Genomic DNA, 20606 nt, shown 5'->3' on the forward strand with positions numbered 1-20606 from the left:
GATTTTACTTCTAGGAATTTATCACAAGGTAATAATCACAGATATGCACAGAGATTCAACTACAGTGGTTTATCTAAGAATTATTTATAAAATCAAAAATTGGGGAAAACATAAGGATCAAATAACAAGAGCACAGTTAAGTCAATGGTGTTATCAGTAAGATAAGTAATAACATTGTCATCAAAAATGTTTATGAAGGCTCAATATAATAAAAATACCTATTTTTGTAAGTTAGATATAAATTTAACATAACTAAAAAAATAACTTTAGAATTTTTTAAATAGAAAAACTGATCCTAAAATTCAAATGGAAAAATAAATAAGAATGGCCAGGAAAATACTGGCAAGGGAAAAAAAGCAATGAGAAAGAACCAGTATTACCAGATATATATGAAAACATATTTTAAACTTGCAATAGGTAAGAGAGTACAGTGCTAGAATACTAATAGACAAATGGAACAGTATACACAGAAAACACATACATTAGTTCATTCCATGAAAGAGGAAGCATCTCAAGTCAAAGGGGGAAAAGGTGGACTGATGAATAAATGATGAACTAGATAGAAAGAAAAAAGTTGGATCCATGCTTTGCAACATTTATTTCCTCCAAAACAAACAAACAAAAAGCCAAGAAAGAAAAAAAACCAGAAGTTAAAAGTATAGAAGTACTAGAAGAAAACAAACAATAATTAAAAAAAATTTAATGGGAAGGTCTTTATAATGATGATTCAAAATCCAGAAGCATTGAAAGTAAGTATTGATAAAGTCTGACTAAATACAAATATATTACAAAATTTCTACATGGGAAGATTTTACAGGAAAAGTCAAAGCCACAACAAACTGGGAAAAAAAGTTGTGATCTATGTCCCAGACATAGGACTAATCTCCCTCATGTACACAGAGCTCCTACAAAGCAATACAGAAGGCCTGTAACCTATAGAAAAGTGAGCAAAGCTTATGAAAAGACAGTCTACAGGAAATGATATAAGAGTAATTCTAAAACTATGAAAAAATGCTCATCTTCCCTCTGAATAATAGAAATGTAAATTAAAATTATACTGAAATACTACTTTTTAACTTATCCAATTGGCAAAAATGTCAAAACTTTTGAGAGAACTGGGTTCTCTCACATCTAGTAGGAGTGCAAAATGCCATAAACCTTATCAAGGGAACTTAGCAGCATCTATCAAAAACACAATTTTGACCCAGAAATTGTACTTCTGGGAATTTATTTATACATTAGCATACAAAAGTAATGTGCAAAGCTAATAATTTCAGTGCCAGTTGTCACAGGAAATGAATAGAAAAAAAAACAAGTGTTTCCCACTAGAAGACCGGTTAAATTAACCAGTATGTACCTATAAAAAATTGGTGAAACTCTCTATGACCTTCTATGGAAATACCTATAAGAGAAATTATGCTAATGTCATAATGTGAACAATATACTATCTTTTATATGAAAAGGTGGGGAGAGAGTAGAATCTATGTTCATATTTGTATATATGTATGTAAATAAAGGAAATGACTGTATTAGTATTCATGGCCATATAATGAATTATCCTAAACCTTAATGGGCTAAAACAACTGATATTTAATACCTCAGGGTTTCTGAGGGCCAAGGATCAGGAAGCCGCTTTGCCGGGTGGCTCTGGGGAGCTGTGGCACAGGGTCTCTCATGCAGTTGCAGTGAAGTTGTCAGGGTTGCAGTTCATCCAAAGGGGCTGGAACATCCACTTTTAATTTTCTTTTTTTAATGTTTAATTTTTGAGAGAGAGAGAGAGAGACAGCGCGCATGAGTGGGGGAGGGGCAGAGAGAGAGACACACACACACACACAGAATCTGAAGCAGGTTACAGGCTCCAGGCTCCACACTGTCAGCACAGAACCCGTCACTGGGCTTGAACTCACAAACTTTGAGATCATGCCCTGAGCCAAAGTCGGACGCTTAACCTACTGAGCCACCCAGGTGCCCCAAAACTAAACAGATGCTTCAATACAGAGAACAAACTGGTGGTTGCCAGAGGAGAGGTTGGTGGGGGTAATGGGTGAAATATATAAAGGGGATTAAGAGGTACAAACTTCTGTATAAAATAAATGAATATAGAGATGAAAAGTACAGCACAGGAAATATAATCAGTAATATTGTAATAACGTTGTATGGTGACAGATGACGACTATACTTACCGTGCTGGGCACTGAGTAATGTACAGAGTTGTTGAATCACTATATTGTAGAACTGAACTAATATAACACTGTATGTTAACTGTGCTTAAAAAAAAAAAACAAAAACAAAACCCAACCAGCTCAGCTTCAAGGGGGTGGGGAATAGACCACCTCTGATGAGAGTAGCTGCAAAAAAATCTGTGGCCATATTTAACACAGGAATATATTACTTATTCCAAAAGAATAAAAATGTTCATAAGTAAATCTTAATGATATGGGAAAATGCATGTTATACTGTGATAAGCAGAGAGCAAAACTGTACACAACTTATGATTTATATCTCTACCACCATTGTCTCCTGGCTTCCCTGCTGCCTCCCTGACTACTCTATTTTTAGTATTTTTTCCTGTCTCCACTAGAGATAATGGCTCAACTCAAAATGCTTAAATAGTAAGGAATATGGATTCTTTCACATAACAGAAAGTTAGGAGGAAGGCAGCTCCAATGGCCGAAAATGCATCTACTGCTAATGTCAGCAGGGCTCCAGGGCCAGGTCAGCATTTCAGCTAGATGCTCCACGCTAGTTTCCCTCATGGCTGCATGATGGCTGCTTCAGTCACGAGCATCACATTCAAAACTGACAACATCCAGAGGAAGAAGAGGTATGTGTCTTCCTTGTGTCTCTCTGACCCCTCATCTCTTCATTTTGAAAAATTTTAAATGTACAGAAAAGTTGGGAGTGGTACAATGGCGACCCATATACACTCTACCTAGATTCAACAACTGATGACATTTGCCACACGGCACAATTGCTTAGCCTCCCACCTTCACTCTTTTTCCTGTATCATTTGACAGTAAGTTGCAGACATCATGACACTGTACACCTACATGATTCAGCCTGTATTTCCTAAGAATATATATGTCTCCTGAAGATCCACAACAACAGCATACTTAAGACAAATTAACAGTAACTCCCTAATATCACTTAATATACAGTCTATGTTCAAATTTCCTCATTAGTCCCTAAAATATATTTTATAGCTTATCTTTTTCAAACCAGAATCCAATCAAGTTGCATACACTGCATTTGGTTTTATATTTCTTTGGTCTTTTTTTTTTTTTTAAGTTTATTTATTTTTGAGAGAGAGAGAGAGACAGAGAGAGAGAGACAGAGTGCAAGCAGGTTAGGGGCAGAGAGAGGGGGAGACACAGAATCTGAAGCAGGCTCCAGGCTCTCAGCTGTCAGCACAGAGTTCGATGCGGGGCTCGAACCCACAAACAGTGAGATCATGGCCTAGGCTGAAGTCGGACACTTAACTGACTGAGCTGCCCAGGTGCCGTGATATTTCTTTGGTCTTTTTAAATTTAGAACATTCCCCCAATTCATTTCTCATGACATTGTGTTTTTCTTTTGAATTATTCTGATATATTTCCTCATGATGCCATTTATCTTGTTCCTCTTATCTTTATATTTCTTGTGAACTTCAAAATTATATTTAGAAGCTTAATTAGATTTCTGTTAAACCTTTTTGGCAATAATATTTCATAAGTGAAATTGTATATTGTACCTTTATTACTGAGGCAAATTTCTCAGAAGCCCCACAGTAGACTTTTTCTTCAGTGTCATTGACCAGAGCAGGGAAACATGCACTGGCCTGGACCAATCACTGGTGATGGGAGTGGAAATACCACGCTTAGGTTCTTTTGTAAGATGTACGTCTGTGGGCTGAGGATGGTACCTGGCTCTTCTAAGGGAGGAAGGGGAATACATGTACAAAAAGGGTTCTGCCAGGTGGAGGAAGCAGGAAGCATCCTTTCTCTGACCCCTTCTGTGCATCAGCAAGTTCCGCTGGTGCTACCTTCACCACATGATATTCACCCACTTTTCTCCATCTCCACTGCCACACCTGTCCACGTCCCCAACAACACTGGCCCAGGCTCCAAGCAGAAGCTCCTAACCAGTCCTCCTGCTTCCAGTCTATTCTCCAAATACGCACCAGAGCTGTCTTCTAAAATCTGAGTTTTTGGATTAGGCCAAACCCCTGCTTTAATCCCTCCAGGGCCTTCCTCGTGCACTTAAAATCCTCAATTCTCAACTTGGCCTACAAAAGATCACAGCACCAAGGTTCCTGCTTACCTCTCCATTTTCACGTGGTCCACCCTCCTGCACATTCGGTAAATGCCAGCTGCAAGGCTTTCACTCTTTGAATGTGCCGGACCCTTTACTGATTCGGGGCTTGTGCACATGCAGTTTTCTTTTGTGGAACACTACCCCCACCTCCATGCACACACACACTCTTCGCCTGGTAGCAGAATGCAGTAGTTGTTACGGGCTCGAATTGTGTTTCCCCCAAATTCATATGTTGAAGTCCTAACGAACCTCCAGTACCTCAGAATGTAACTGTTATTTAGAGATAAAGTTTTCAAAGACACAATTAAAGTAAAATAAGGTCATTAGGGTGGGCCCTAATCCAATGACTGGTGTCCTTATAAAAGATAATATGAGGACACAGATATAGAGGGAAGAGCATGTGAAAACACAGGGAGAAAGTGACCATCTACAAGTCAAGGAGAGAAGCCTCAGAAGAAATCAACCCTGCTGACACTTTGATCTTGGACATCTAGCCTCTAGAATTGTAAGAAAATAAACTTCTGTTGTTTAAGCCACCTGGTCTATGGTACTTCATTACAGCTGCCCTAGCAAACTAACACAGCAGGTAAGCAGGTAGACTGGAGCAACCTTCCCAGATGTAAATCCTGACTCTGCCAAATACTAGCTGTGTAATTTTGGGCAACTTACTTAACATTTTCATGTTTTGGTTTCCTTTTCCATAAAATGGGGATGACAACAATAGCACCAACACAGTGGCAGCCATCCAGTCTTCCCTAGACTGAGGGGTTTCCCGGGATACAGGACTTTCAGGGCTAAAACCTGAACAGTCCCCCTGAACTGAGCATGGTTGTTGTGAGACGGAATTAATATGGGCAGCACACTAGAAGAATGCCCAGCACGTGGTAAGCACTCAATAAGTAACAGGTTTGGCACTATTATTATTATTATTATTTATCATATTTCATATCTCTGTTTAACTGCACTTTCTCAGAGATACTTTTCCTGACTCCATAATCTGGATTAGGACTCGCTATTAAATTTTTTCATAGTATAAAGTTCATTTTTTTTTTCGTTAGTGGTACCCCAATATCCATTCTCCTCATTTTCAGTAATAATAGGACCTGTGATTTCTAACTGGGCACATGGCTGCCTGGAATAAAAACTACTTCCCAGCTTCCCTTGTAGAAAACTAAATTCTGACTAATGCGATATGAGCAGATGTGACACATGCAGATTCTGGCTTGTACCCTTAAAGCAGGAGATTCTTAACCCAAGGAAGTTGTGCACGGAATTCATGGAGTCGGTGAACTGGAATGGGAAAAAAATTACATCTGTGTTTTCATGAATGGCTAATGGAAATTTAGCATTTGCTTCAATTAGGAATACAGGCAACGAAGCATAAAAGTATTAGCAGTAACTATGATCTTGTCACCAAATGAAATCACAGATGTTTTCATATCACATAATAGTTTTGTAAATATCTAATATATCATGTTCATCACCACTATGAAATTTGAAATTAGACTCACTGCAACTCTTATTAGTTAATGCTTAATGAAGCACATGCATTGCTATATGCCATGGCATAGAAATGACTTCTTTAAAGAAATTTTTTTTTAACATTTATTTATTATTGAGAGACAGAGAGAGTGAGCAGGGGAGGGGTAGAGACAGGGGGGAGACACAGAATCTAAAGTAGGCTCCAGGCTCTGAGCTGTCAGCACAGAGCCCGACGCGGGGCTCGAACTCATGATCTGTGAGATCATGACCTGAGCCGAAGTCAGTCACCTAACCAACTGAGCCACCCGGGCGCCCCAGAAATGACTTCTTATTTATTTAATTTATTTAATTTGAGACAGAGACAGCAAACGCTTCCTCTCAGAGGGAGAGGGAAAGAGAGAGAGAGAATCTTAGGCAGGTTCCACACTCAGCACGGGGCATGGCATGGGGTTCGACCCCACAACCTGAGCTGAAATCAAGAGTCAGATGCTCAACCAAATGAGCCCCACTCCCCCCCCCCCCCCCCCGGCCAAACCAAATGACTACTCTCTTAAAGAGAAGGGCATCTTGCCCCTTCTGCTTTCACTCTTGCTGCTGGCTGCCATGTGGAACTAACAGTGGGCCATCCTGGACGTACAGGTGAAGGCTCCACTCCTCAGATGGTAGAATGAGCAGACTGCAAGAGCCTGGGGCTCAGCGATCTTGGAATCTCCAGGCAACCTGAGACTGCTTGCACCCAAACTGCCAGAGGACTCAATGTCTACTTTGTCTGCAGCACTGTTATTTTGTGTCTTAATTTGAGCAGCTGAACTCATAACCTCATTAACACAATAGCAGTTATCACATTTTGTAATTATATATTTATTTGTGATGACTTTTTGTGTAAATGTCTTTACTACTAAAGAATAAAGCTCGGGGCGCCTAGGTGGCTCAGTTGATTGGGTGTCCGACTTCGGCTCAGGTCATGATCTCGCGGTCCGTGAGTTCGAGCCCCGCGTCGGGCTCTGTGCTGACAGCTCAGAGCCTGGAGCCTGTTTCAGATTCTGTGTCTCCCTCTCTCTCTGACCCTCCCCCGTTCATGCTCTGTCTCTCTCTGTCTCAAAAATAAACGTTAAAAAAAAATTAAAAAAAAAAAAAGAATAAAGCTCTTTGAAGACATGGAACATGTCTATTTGCTTACCCTAGAATCCTGGTTCCTGGTACAGTGTAGGAACATAATAGACTTTCAATAAATGCTTTAGAATGAATGAAATAATAGCATAATAAATGTTTATGACCATGTTTGGCTATTCAAATATTATAGAGGCAATATATAAAAACAAGCAAAAAGCCTATGCACAGAGAAAAGGTTAGATCTAATACCAAAATGTAAACAGTAACTGTTTGAATTATTGGTTTTAGCATGATTTTTCCCCCTACATTTGCCTATATTTTCCATATTTCCTTTAATCATATATATGTATAGCATTAAAGAATATGTGTGTGTGTATAATTAAAGAATATAAAGTATATACATATATATCATTAAAAGAAGTCTAAAATATATAGGCAAATGTGTGTATGTATGTATATGTATACTATATATATTATATATATACATAAATATATATATATAGTGTGTGTATGTATGTGTGTGTGTGTGTGTGTATATATATATATATATATATATATATATATATATATATATATATATATAATGAAAAACATGTAACAAAACAAAATGGACCAAAAAGTCGGTTGATCCCTGAGGGCCTTGGAGAAGGAGGAGAAAGTGTGTGGAGTATTTTTCTCCTGGGAGATTTAACCAGCTGTGGTCTGGTGTAGACCTTCTCAGACCATTTAGATGCTCAAGGTGTCATGTAAAAGCCAAAATGCCAGACTGACTTTTAACAGAAGGAATGAAACTCACTTCTTGGCAGAGGCCATGAAAAAAATGAGAGGGGGAGAAATATTATGGGACAATAAGGCATAGCTCTTTAAAATATAGCAATCAACCACAGGACAATCTTTATTGAGCTAAAGCTTGGAAAGAAATGTTATTATATTTCATCCATAATTACACAGATGGAACACCTCACCATGGAGAGTCATATATTCAGAAAGGATATAGTGAGCAACTGTCACAGCTAAAGGCCAAGTTAACAAATTGTGCCTCTATGGTTATTTACTTATAAAAGTCAATTTTGGAGTTAAGCACTGAGGTTTTGCCTTGATTGCAATCTTGACTGAATGAAAGTGTATGCCTATTTCAAATATATTCGTTTTGATATCAAGTAATTAGACTAAGGAAATATTTTATGTGCTCATAACTCTAAAAAATTAATTTCAATGGGCACCTGGGTGGCTCAGTTCGTTGAGCGTCTGACTCTTGGTTTTGGCTTAGGTCATGATCTCATGGATTTGTGGGTTTGAACCCTCCATTGGGCTCTGCTCTGACAGCGCAGAGCCTGCTTGAGATTTTCTGTCTCCCTCTCTCTCTGCCCCTCTCCTGCTTGCTCTCTCTCTCTCAAAAGAAACTTAAAAAAAAACATTAATTTCAAGATTAGCAAATAACAGATGTTCTTATAAATGTTAGTTGGTGACAGTGTGTTATCCACAGCATAATTTTAAAAGTCCTTAATTTTTCCTCTACTTCCATTAATTGGAATTCTGCCTTAAAGTTTATGTGTCTATAGGCTCATAACACTTTTAGTATGCATGACTTTGATTTGCATTAATTTGTGATTACTAGAAATGGTATTTTTCAATACAGATTGGTTGGCCTGGAAGTGAGAAAACTAAATATGTCCATCAGACAGATATGAAACTGGGTAATGGAAATAAAATAGAAGATAAGTTAATAATAGCTAATGGTAGCTGTTAAAGAATAGTTTTTAACAAAACTGTAGAAACATGACTCTCATACAGCTATAAAATGAAGACATGTCAAAAATTTCATTTAAAGAGTGCCTCTTGATCTTAGGGTTGTAAGTTTGAGCCCTATGTTGGGTGTAGAGATTACTTAACAAATAAAATATTAAAAAAATTTTTCATTTAACTCATTAGTTAGTGTGGGAACCAGTAAGACGTTGCAATCAATTCAAAGAAATAATCAAAGTACCAGACTATATGGGCAGTCAGGAATGCTTAAGTAAATCTGCTTAACACATACGAAACTGGTCAATATCCATAGAATAATAACCAACTGAAACTCCTATGACATAATTTGTATGTTTATGGACAAGAATAATGTGCACTGTTGTCAATATTCTGTAACTTAGAGAAATGTAAAATAGCTCAAAGATGATGAAAGGCACCAAGAACTCTTAGACTCAAATAACCTGAACAATGTCTAGCTTACCATTGGGACACAATCGTTTTGCTCCTTTTAAACTCTTTTGTTTTTTAATTTTTAAATTATATTTTAGAGAGAGAGAGAGTGTGGGAGCTGGGGAAAGGGGCAGAGGGAGAGAGAATCCCAAGCAGGCTCCAAGCTCAGCATGGAGTCTGATGCAGGGTTCGATCCCACGACCCTGGGATCATGACCTGAGCTGAAATCAAGAATTGGCCACTCAACCAGCTGAGTCACCCAGGTGCCCCTAAAAAGTCTTTCTTAATGTTTTCCGTACATAGCTGACTTGTGTTGAGTGCTATTTACGGGCGAGACACTGCCTAGGTGCCTTAAATACATCAGCTCATTTAATTTGTACAAGAACCTTATGAAGTAGGTTTTATTATTATTTCCATTTCGTAGGGCAAGTATCTGAGGCACAAGAAAAGGTAAATCTGTCACCAAAGGTCGCAGAGATAGTAGGAAGTGGGACCAGGATCTGAATCCAGGTTTTGTATCAGCTACAAAACCAAGTATGTGAGTATGTAAAGGAAGAGAAATTGATGGACCTGATCAGTCACATTACATTAGATATAGAAGAGGGAAGACAGAAGGATGACTCCACAGTACTTCCCCTGGTTGTGAGAAGGGAATTACTGTCCAGTTAAATAAAGAAACTAAAAAGGGGAGTTAGTGGACTTTGAAGTCATGGCAAGATGTCCAGATGGAAAATTCCAGCTGGGCAGGAGATCAGAACTAGAGATGTAGATGCATGATTTTTTTTTTCTTTTACATATCAGGCTTAAATTGTGGTATCAAAAACACTAATAGTGTGTGTCTGTCAGAGCTAAAGAGAGAGAAGAGAACATTATGAAGGAGGGACTGAGGTCCTGCATAGGCTGCAGAGGCAGTCTTGGCAGTAAAACCAAAGCAGGGTTAATTGGAGAGAGTTGGTAGGACCATGCATACACTCCTTTGGGTTTAAGGAGAAACATTAAACTGGAGTCACAAATGCAAATAGGGTTGAGGCTGAAAAGTAAATAGAGGGCATATATCACGGAAGGGCTTTATCCAATGAGTAGTAAAGGCTGTCAAGCAAGCAAGGATCATGATCGGATGTACACTTTTTTTTTTTTATGTTATGTTTATTTATTTTTGAGAGAGCGAGATAGAGTGAGAGCAGGGGAGGGGCAGAGAGAGGGAGACAAAAATCCGAAGCAGGCTCCAGGCTCTTAGCTGTCAGCACAGAGCCCAACGTTGGGGCTCGAACTCAGGGCGGTGAGATCATGATCTGAGCTGAAGTCGGACGCTCAACCGACTGAGTCACCCAGGCACCCCCGGATGTACACTTTAGAAAGAACCAGCCTGGCTACTGCATGAATAGACCAGGCAAATCTGGGAGGCAGGAGGTATCACTGGGATCCAGAGGTAGGCAGAGATGGATGGCTTGGACCAGGTCAGGTCATGGCAACTAGACCCAGCTTTAATATTTGAGAGACGGCGGGTAAGAGTACCAAAGGAGGCTCACATACTATGTGAATACTGAAAAGTTATAAATTAAGCTAGTAAACTGTCAAATAAAATATTCTCTATCCTCCTACCTTGATAAATACATCTTCAGAAGGACCCGGAAGGAAGGAGGAGAGACAGCGTGGGGTCCGCCGATTTCGGCGGGGCTTTTCTGGAACCCACAAAGCAGAAGAGCGCGGCGGCGACGACCCAGATGCAGAGGAGCACAGCGACACCTGGCTCCCTTCCGAGCGGCGTCCCCAGGCCGTCAGCCCGCCGCTGAGAAGTGGGCGGGTGGACCTGAGGAGGCGTGGCGGGGTCGGAGGGCACGCGACGTCGGTGTCATGGCGGCCTCCGTGCTGGGTTCCACCTGCGGCCCGCTGCGGCTCGGCGTTACCGGCCTGTGCCTCCGCCGGCCGCCCCGGGGCCTGTGGGCTCGTGCGCGGCGGCTCCCGGGGCTCGCGGGGTCCGGGCGGAGCGTGGCCGCGGCCAGCGGATCGGGCGCCTCGGGCACCGACCGCTATTGCATGGAGCTGCTGCGGTGAGCGAGCCCGGCCTGCGCTGGCAGGTGGTCCGGGAGTGGCCCGGAGGGACCCGGGTGGGCGCGGCGGGACTCGGGGCTGGCCGGGGCGAGCCGGTTGGCGGGGACTGAGGCCAACGGAATTTTCGCGCAGGCCACGAAATCGTGGCAAAACTTCTCGTCTGTCACCTTGACTGAACCTTAATTTTTACCTAAACCTACTGCATGCACAGCTTTGTAAAAGTTTGACGGACGACTAGTAATTTTTACCTGAGTTCTTCTGTGTCAGGCACTATGCAAACTACAAGTAGTTTACTTAATCTTCTTTACAGATTGTGATGCACAAATGTAGACCTACCGTTTAGGGTTATGAGGATTAACGCGTTTAGAACAGTGCCTGGCACAAAGCAAGGGCACAGTTAGTACAGTATAAGCCATTATTATCTTTTTTAATGGATGAAGATACGAAGGTTTAGAGAGATAAGGGAATATACCAGAGGTTGAGTAGAATAGTCTCATAAAGTTAGGGCCTAATGACAATTTTGTTCAGCCTTGATAACACCGGAAGGACTTGGCGCATGGCAGTCGCTGTTAATCATGCGCGGAATCATTAGAAGAATCAGGTCACCAGGTGACCTAGTGAGTCTGGGCAGGGGCCAGTTTTGGAATTATGCCTGACTGCAAAGATCAATGGCTTAGCCTCTGGTGCCCTTCTGCCGCCTTTGACTTATAACCTTGGTGAAAGGCTCAAAAAAGTACCTGGTCTGAAGAACTTCTGGGAAATGCTAGAATAATTAAGCTACCTTGGATTTGACTGGACTAGTAAATCCAAATTTTTTATATTCAATTTTAGCAAAATGTAGCATAACAACAGAATTCTCATGCATTTCAGCATTTTGTTTTGTTTTTAATCACTTTTTAAAATAATGTTTCTGCCCTATTTGTGGATTACTTACAGGGGAAACAAGATAACAATAGTGGAAATCAGAGCAATAAGCCAAAATTCCTAAAAAGTTACACACATTTTTATATATTTTAAAGTATAATTTTTTGATAAACACAAGTTGTCAAAATGTATACCGCCCATATCCACTTACTTGTTCAGGGCAATTTTTGACACCAGGAGCGTCCTAACTTCTCTATCCGGAGGTGAATAATCACTCTTCCTAATTTCTTATGTATTACTATATTGAAGTAATAGTATCATCACTATGTTATAGTATATGTATATATAGTTATTATACTATTCTTTTAGTAATAGTTTATGGGTATCACATGACAGTTTTCTCAAATATGTATTCACAAATGGGCAGATACTTTGTCTATGTAGATATTTGAGTGGAATGGAGCCTTCTGACTAGTGATTTATTAAAAAGCCTGGATTTCACAGGCATACTTCATCTGCATTTATTAATCCTAGGTTCATCATTTGGAAAAGTTGCATTAAAATTCAGCTATTTGCTCTTTTGTAAATTTCTACTCCTATGTTATAGCCTGGTTATGAGGGTTAAATGCGATGATGTATGTAAAAATGCTGCACATAACAAACGCACAATAGTAGTTTCATTCAAAAACAAAATGAAACTTGAAAGGAAGACTGCACTTTCTGGCTTCAGATTGTCCATTAATCTTTGAAAAATTTGGCCTCTGAAATTATTCATGCAAGGTTGTTTTGGACATGTATCTTATGCAAGGCTTCCAAATATTGGAAAAGATACCAGGCCAGAAATTCGGGTTAGCCATCCAGAGCTCTGCTAGGAATCTAGGTTCCTGGGAATATGTCAAACCTAATTTACATAGGCATCTTGGGGCTTGTTTCTGAGGAACCCCAAGGCTGCCTCAGGCTTTGGAATTAGTGCTATAAAGGGGTAAGGAGATGTTAGTGAAGATGTCTGACAGTGCACCTGTTTTCCATCCTATCTCCACCTCATTGGAGAACCACTTTTTTGTGCTTCAGTGGCACAGGTCCGTGGAAATAGCACAGCAGTCCTGACAGCAGATATGCTTATTTATCATATGTCTGTGTCTCCCTACCAGACTGAGGTCTATACCTATCTTCAGTGTCTAGACAGTGCTGGTGCATAGCGGGCCCTGAATAAATGTTGCAATTAGTGAATGAATGAAACGCCCTATTGCTGTATAAAACCGTCATAGTGTGGCATTTCTATCTGAAAGAGTTCAATAATTAGACCTTGGTTGGCTACTTAAGATATCCTTGTATACCAGTAAGCAGTATTTATAACACTGATCCTGAGTGATGAAAAAATGGTTAAGTAATCAGTATATCTTACTCAATATAAAGAAGTTGGTAATATTGTTAGAAAAATTTCCAACCAAAATTAAACACACACACACACACACACAACACAGAACACAACAACTTTACAGAGAAACCCTTATTTGTGTAGAGTATCTTATTTCCCAAAGGTTGTTACCATACTAGTATATCTTCATTTTTCATTTCCCTGTAAGAAACCTGATGTACTTCACATATTGATTATTTTTAGGAGATATGAAACAGGCCTCATTTTGGAAATCAAGCCTCATTTTGGAAATTAGGAAATAGACGTGGCGGATATCACTTCTGTCAGCTAATTGGATAGAAATTAAGATTGTAATCTTGATTGCTATTCAGTGTTTTCTCTCTGTTTCATATTAATTTCCGAACACTTTTGACGTTCAGAGACTTTTAATATTAAAATTTAATTTTAAAACATATCTATATGTATTTAAAAGTATAAATTAGGGGCGCCTGGGTGGCTCAGTCAGTCGAGTGTCCGACTTCAGCTCAGGTCATGATCTTGCAGTGTGTGAGTTCAAGCTCCACATCAGGCTTGCTACTCTCAGTGCTTAGCCTGCTTTGGATCTTCTGTCCCCACCTCTCTCTGTCCCTACCCCACTTGTGCCCTCTCTTTCAAAAAGAAATAAAACATTAAAAAAAATTAAAGTATAAATTAGAGAGCTGTTTTGCCCACACTGTCCATTTTGTAGCTGAAACCACTCATGGTGAGATTTTTTAGTAGAGCTGTTTTGTGATAGCAGGGTCACTTGTTGTGATCCGTTCCTTTTGTTTATGTGGAAGTTGGAGGAAATTGTGAAGGGTGTGGCTAGAAGAGGTTTAAATTCTGTTAGGAAGATAACAAAAAGTGAACCAGTTGAAATCTGGGAGTAGTCTAAATTTCAGCATCTAAACTCCATGGAATCAAGTTGGACCTAACTTTATTTAGTTTACTGTTTTATAGGAAATAATGTTATAATAAAGTTCCAGTGTATTATAGTGAAAGTAGCCTTGTCAATAGGCAGTCATCCTATGATGTATATATAATAAGGACTATGCTGTTTTAAACTTTTTATTTTGAAGTAATTTCATTACTTTTTTAAAAAATTTATTTATTTTGAGAAAGAGGGAGAGAGAGTGGGGGAGGGGCAGAGAGAGGGAGAGAGAGAATCCCAAGCAAGTCCCGTGCTGTCAGCGCAGAGCACCATCCCTCTCTGAGCTTGATCCCATGAAGGCGAGAGCGTGACCTGAGCTGAAATCAAGAGTCAGACACTCAACTGATGGGAGCCACCCAGGCGCCCCTGAAGTAATTTCAAATTGACATAGAAATTACAGAAATAGTACACAGAGATCCAGTATACTGTTCATCCAAATTACCTCATTGTTAACATTCTGAACATTTCAGAATAAGGTGTGGACATGATGTCCCATTACCTCCCCTTAATATGTGTCTTCCTTCCTTCCTTCTTCCCTCCCTCCCTTCCTTTCTTTTTCTTTCTTTCTTTTTTTAAAAATTTTTTTTTTTCAACGTTTTTTATTTATTTTTGGGACAGAGAGAGACAGAGCATGAACGGGGGAGGGGCAGAGAGAGGGAGACACAGAATCGGAAACAGGCTCCAGGCTCCGAGCCATCAGCCCAGAGCCTGACGCGGGGCTCGAACTCACGGACCGCGAGATCGTGACCTGGCTGAAGTCGGACGCTTAACCGACTGCGCCACCCAGGCGCCCCATCTTTCTTTCTTTTTTTAAGTTTATTTATTTTGAGAGAGAGAGAGAGCCAGAGCATGAATGGGGGAGGGGCAGAGAGAGAGGGAGAGAGAGAATCCCAAGCAGGTTCTGCTCTGTTAGCACAGAGCTTGACGTGGGGCTCAAACTGACGAACTGTGAGATCATGACCTGAGCCCATAAAATGCTTAACCAGATGCTTAACCGACTGAGCCACACAGGTGCCCCTAGTGTGTATTTCTTAACCCAGGGTTCCTCTCCCATATAACTATAGTACAATCAACAAAATCAGGATATTAAAATTGATCCAATTTACTGTCAAATCCACAGACTCCATTCAAATTTTGCTGATTATTCAATTATTTCTTTCATATATCTAGGATCATATGCTACATTTAGTTGTCAAATCCCTTTACTCTTTTCTAGGCTGAAACAATTTCTCAGTCTTTCCTTATCTTTCATGAGTGTGACATTGTTTTGAAGAGAGCAGGCCAGTTACTGTGTAGAATCTCTCTCAGTTTGGGTTTATTTAATGTTTCCTTATGTTTTATACCTTTTTGGCAGGAATATTACAGGAATATGCTGTGCTTTTCTCACTATCATTTCAGGAAGCACATGATGTTGATTACCCTATTTCTGTGGTGTGAACCTTTTATTACTTGGTTGAGAAGGTATCTTCTGGGTTTCTGCCTTGTAAATTTAGTTGATGAGAATATTAGTGTATATTGGGCTCGGAGATTACACTGTGTCTCTATGTGAATATGGATAGTTAGCATTTACCTACATGTATCTGTCTACTTTCTCTTGTTTAAAAAAAAGGAAAAAAAGGGGGCAACTGGGTGGCTCAGTCGGTGAAGCGTTGGACTTCGGCTCAGGTCATGATCTTGTGGTTCATGGGTTGGAGCCCCGCATTGGGCTCTGTGCTGACAGCTCAGAGCCTGGAGCCTGTTTCAGATCCTGTGTCTCCCTCTCTGTGTGCTCCTCCCCCACTCATACTCTGTCTCTCAAAATATCAATAAAAATTAAAAAAAAAAAAAAATAAAGAAAAAAAACTTTAAAAATGGGGTTATAGAAGGTCAGCAAAGGGTGGGTTTGAGATTTTGGGTGGGTTTAAGTGGGCATTTTGGCAACATGGCTTCTCCTTTGGCATGTTTAACTATGATGTTTAACACATCCTTGCAGTTGAAGACACTTTTATTTTTATTTTTTATTTTCTTTTTAAGATTTATTTATTTTTGAGAGACAGAGAGACAGAGCACAAATGGGAGAGGGGCAGAGAGAGAGGGAGACACAGAAGCCAAAGCAGGCTCCAGGCTCTGAGCTGTCAGCACAGAGCTGACACGGGGCTCAAACTCACAGACTGTGAGGTCATGACCTGAGCCGAAGTCGGATGCTTAACCGACTGAGCCACCCAGGTGCCCCTGAAGACACTTTTAAAATACAATTCTCTCCTAATGATGCCTTGAGCCCTGCCACTCGATGGGAGAATCAGCAGAACCTGTAGGATCTTATTTGGAATTGACATTCTCTATTGTCATTTTGTTCCTGTTTATTTTTAAATTTTCTTTTTTTTCACTGGAAAGGAATGATGATGTTCAGTTTTAAAAGGTAAAAGTGTACAAGTTGCTTTGTTACAATACAACTAAATGTGTACACAAAGGAAAAGAAAGAATGTTAATTAGTAATAAGTGTTTTGTGAGGAGATACTTCACAGCATATGTAAATATTCTATCAAACTTTTACCCATTTAACATTTTAAGACCTTTATTGATGATTTTTGTCTGACTCAATTACTTTGTTATCAAATGAGGACTTAAAAAATATTTCATCATGTCTTCTAGACTTATCAGTTGGCATTGTATGGTTGTCGGGTTTTTCCCTTCCCTTCCTATTCATTCATACATTTATTTATATTGGTATGGGCTTATGGTGTTCTATTACAATGTTACTATCATTTTTTTGATGCTCAGATTGACTCAGACTTGGCGAATGGGAACTTTGTCAGGCCAGTTTCTTTTTCTTTCTAATTATTTTTAAAATTAATTAAAACATTTTTTTTTTTATTTTTGAGAGAGAGAGAGAGAGACCATGAGCGGGATGGGGGAGAGGGGCAGAGGGAGACAGAGAATCTCAAGCAGGCCCCATGTTTACTGCAGAGCCGGATGGATGCAGGGCTTGATCCTATGACCCTGGGATTATAACATGAGCCAAAATCAAGAGTTGGACGCTCAACCGACTGAGCCACACAGGTGCCCCTGTCAGGCCAGTTTCTTTGTTGTTTTGACAAGTCCCTCTACTCTGAACGTTTCATTACTTTCTGCTCAAGATGTCTCTGGCCTATCTGGTATTTTTCCTGCCCCAGCCCTGGACTTAGTCATTCCTCCAATGAGCCCTCGTTTCTTTCAGTAGAGAATGGTATTTAGAAACCAAAGGTCTAGGTGTTAGGTGTGTTCATTGATACTGGGGGCTTAGGAGATATCATTGCTTCCATGTTCTCTCAGCAGATGCTGCTAGGAAACATAAATATACACACACACCCACACTCCTATATTATTTTCTGTTTTTGTGTCTTATCTGTGTCTTTATCTATGTATTAAAGAGGTGCCTGGGTCGTTCAGTTGGTTAAGTGTCTGACTCTTGATTTTGGCTCAGGTCATGATCTCATGGTTCGTGAAACTGAGCCCCTTTTTGGGCTCTGTCCTGCCCATGTGGAGCCTGCTTGGTATTCTCTCTCTCCCTCTCTCTCTGCCCCTCCCCTGCATGTGTGCACTCTTTCTCTCAAAATAAATAAACTTAAAACAAACAAACAAACAAACAAACAGTGAGTTCATACCATTACTTGCTGGGATTACTTTCTTGAGTAGTCCACCTCAGTAGCTCATTTGAATTCTTACCAAAACCACAGTGACTTGGAGACAATTAAAATTATAAGTACTATAGGGGCACCTGGGTAGCTCAGTTGGTTGGGCATCTGGCTTCAGCTCAGGTCATGATCTCCCAGTTTGTGAGTTTGAGCCCCGTGTCAGTCTCTGTGCTAACAGCTCAGAGCCTGGAGCCTGTTTCAGATTATGTGTCTCCTTCTCTCTCTGCTCCTCTCCCACTCGTGCTCTGTCTCTCTCACTCTCTTTCAAAAATAAATAACACATTAAAATTTTAAAAAATTATAAGTACTACATAAGTAAAAATAATAGAGATTATTTCTTTTTACCTGGTCTGGGATTGGGGGCAGATACATTTTTGTAATTATAAAGAAATAAGTAAGAGATTTCAGGCCTATTTTTTTTTTAATTTTTTTAACGTTTTTATTTATTTTTGAGACAGAGAGAGACAGAGCATGAACGGGTGAGGGTCAGAGAGAGAGGGAGACACAGAATCTGAAACAGGCTCCAGGGTCGGAGCGGTCAGCATAGAGCCCGATGTGGGGCTCGAACTCACAAACTGTGAGATCGTGACCTGAGCCAAAGCCGGACTAATTCTGGTCAGCGTTTTTTTTTTGTGTGTACAGTTTAGAACGTGAAAAGTAAGGGTCTTTTTTTTTTGCCTATTTGTTATAGGAAACGAGACTACGAAGGCTATTTGTGCTCCCTGCTGCTCCCTGCAGACTCCAGAAGCTCTGCCTTTGCACTGAGGGCCTTCAATGTGGAACTGGCTCAGGCTGGTATTAAATACCTTCAAAAATTATTTGCAAAAATGGTGAAAATATTTAATGCTGAACAATAAAGAAATATATTTATAATTTATATGCTGGATGTGTTTAAGGTCTCCGCTGGTGATTTCTTTGTCCTTCTTCTAGTTAGGCTTATCAATTAAATTCCAAAAATAAACCAGCTAACAAACTTAACGATTCTGGAACTACCATTCTGGAATTTTAATTTCTTTTATCTAAGGTTATTATAAAACTATGCAATTAACATTTATGTTTGTCTGTTAGTTGAGTAGGTTAATCACAGTCTCACTGTTTATAGCAGTTTTCAAAGCACTTTTTAAATGACGTTTTAGCTTTAACGTGAAGTAGGCAATAGAAGTAATTATAGCAAACCCAGGTCTTAGATCATGCTAACTCGCTTTTGTCTAAAAAATTACAAAGGAAGGAAAGAGCCTTCTTTTTCTTAGAATGAAAGATCATGGGCTGACGTAACATGAATTGGAGGATGGAAATGTGGGAGTTGAAGTGGTGTGGCTTTGGTCTTCTCAGTAAATTAGATGGAGGGCTCAGACATTAAGAGTGAGGGAGCAGGGGAGGGTTTGAAATCTCAAAGAAAGTGCAAATTTTGGCAGGGCTTCTCCAGTGGATAGGATAGGAAGTGAGCTAGGAAGGAGTGAAAGGATGTGAGTAGAGCACTGAGGCACAACTGAGGTGAGACACTGAATCTGCACACAGTCTGATAGATTCTGGCTGTATTTTTGTTGGTGTCTTTCTAGATGTCATGAGTCCATTTTTTTTTTTTTTTTAACCTCATCCTTTTTCAGGCATAAACAACATCTGCATCTTCAGCACAGTGTAGCAGTAAAGAGTCCCCATTGTGATCTTCCATTATCGCTTTACAGTGATTACAGTTCCATTTTTAATGAACAAACCATTAGGGTTCTCCCTGAATTGTCTGTCACCTTGTAGGAGTGTTTTGCTGCTGCTTTACACACACAGTCTTGTTCATTCATTCATTCATTCATTCAATAAGTATTTGATTATCTCAGATATGCTAGGTACTGTTTTAGATCCTGGAGTATAACACTGAATAAAACATATAAAGCCCATGTACTCAAGGAACAAAACAAGTACTGTGTAATGTATCAGATAGAAGCAAGTACTATGGAAAAAAAAAATTAAGGGGGATGGGGAAGGCTTGGTGTTGCAGGGGTTCTGATTTTACAGTAGTCAGGAAAAACCTGAGAAGGTAGCATTCGAGCAAAGATTTGAAGGAGGCAAGGGAGTAAGGTATGTGAGCAAAGAGTATTCTACACAGAAGGAACAGGAAGTACAAAGGCTCTGAGGTGCAAATGTACCTGATAAAAGGCCAGTGTGGTATAGCAGATGAGGGAGGAAGGGCATGGGAGGTTAGGTTAGAGGTATCTGGGCCCGAAAGGCAGGGTCTTGGAGACCAGTGCAGTCACTTTGGCTTTTACTTGGAGATGGGAAACCATTGGAAGGTTCTGAGCAGAAAAGGACATCAAAGCTTGGTCACATTTTTAAAAGATTACTCTTGATATTTATTGAGAATAGACCATATACCACCGGGATCTGAATACTAAACATTACTAAGAGACCCACCCACCACCAAGACCATTAACAAAAATAACTTTTCATGTGGAAATAATTGCACACACACAAAGGTAAGAATAGTACAAAAAATACCCATAGACCCTTTCGTTAGTATTCTGCCACACATGCTTTGTCGTTTTGTCTATATATTTCATTCTATGAATCATTTTAGAGTATCTTCACTACCAATGGCCCTTATCCCTTTAATCTTGAGTATGTATTTCACAAG

At 40.0% G+C, this 20606-nt stretch overlaps 1 protein-coding gene and 1 long non-coding RNA gene across 12 annotated transcripts in view; one reads left to right on the plus strand and one right to left on the minus strand.

Moving 5' to 3' along the window:
- LOC109269516 (uncharacterized) overlaps nt 1–10890 on the minus strand; it is a 60601-nt gene extending 49711 nt beyond the window's left edge. For 2 of the 5 annotated variants that reach the window (XR_008420050.1, XR_008420049.1), the window contains exons 1-2: nt 10687–10890; nt 1598–1743 (exon numbers count right to left, since the gene is read on the minus strand). This is a non-coding gene — a long non-coding RNA (uncharacterized LOC109269516). The remainder of the gene's footprint in view (nt 1–1597; nt 1744–10686) is intronic. The other 3 variants (XR_002081119.2, XR_002081118.2, XR_008420048.1) reach the window with 3 other exon arrangements.
- Nucleotides 10891–10905: 15 nt separating this feature from the next.
- NDUFAF6 (NADH:ubiquinone oxidoreductase complex assembly factor 6) overlaps nt 10906–20606 on the plus strand; it is a 30759-nt gene continuing 21058 nt past the window's right edge. Inside the window, exons 1-2 of one of the 7 annotated variants that reach the window (XM_019453505.2) lie at nt 10906–11135; nt 18672–18771. In XM_019453505.2, coding sequence (XP_019309050.1) covers nt 10939–11135; nt 18672–18771 — 297 coding nt within the window. In that variant the 5' untranslated portion in view covers nt 10906–10938. Of the gene's footprint in view, nt 11163–18671; nt 18776–20606 lie in introns of those variants that run through there. The other 6 variants (XM_019453506.2, XM_019453508.2, XM_053896542.1 and 3 more) reach the window with 6 other exon arrangements.

The sequence above is a fragment of the Panthera pardus genome, unplaced genomic scaffold (genome assembly GCF_024362965.1).
Source record: "Panthera pardus isolate Hobbes unplaced genomic scaffold, ASM2436296v1 HiC_scaffold_7, whole genome shotgun sequence".
Lineage (NCBI taxonomy): Eukaryota > Metazoa > Chordata > Mammalia > Carnivora > Felidae > Panthera > Panthera pardus.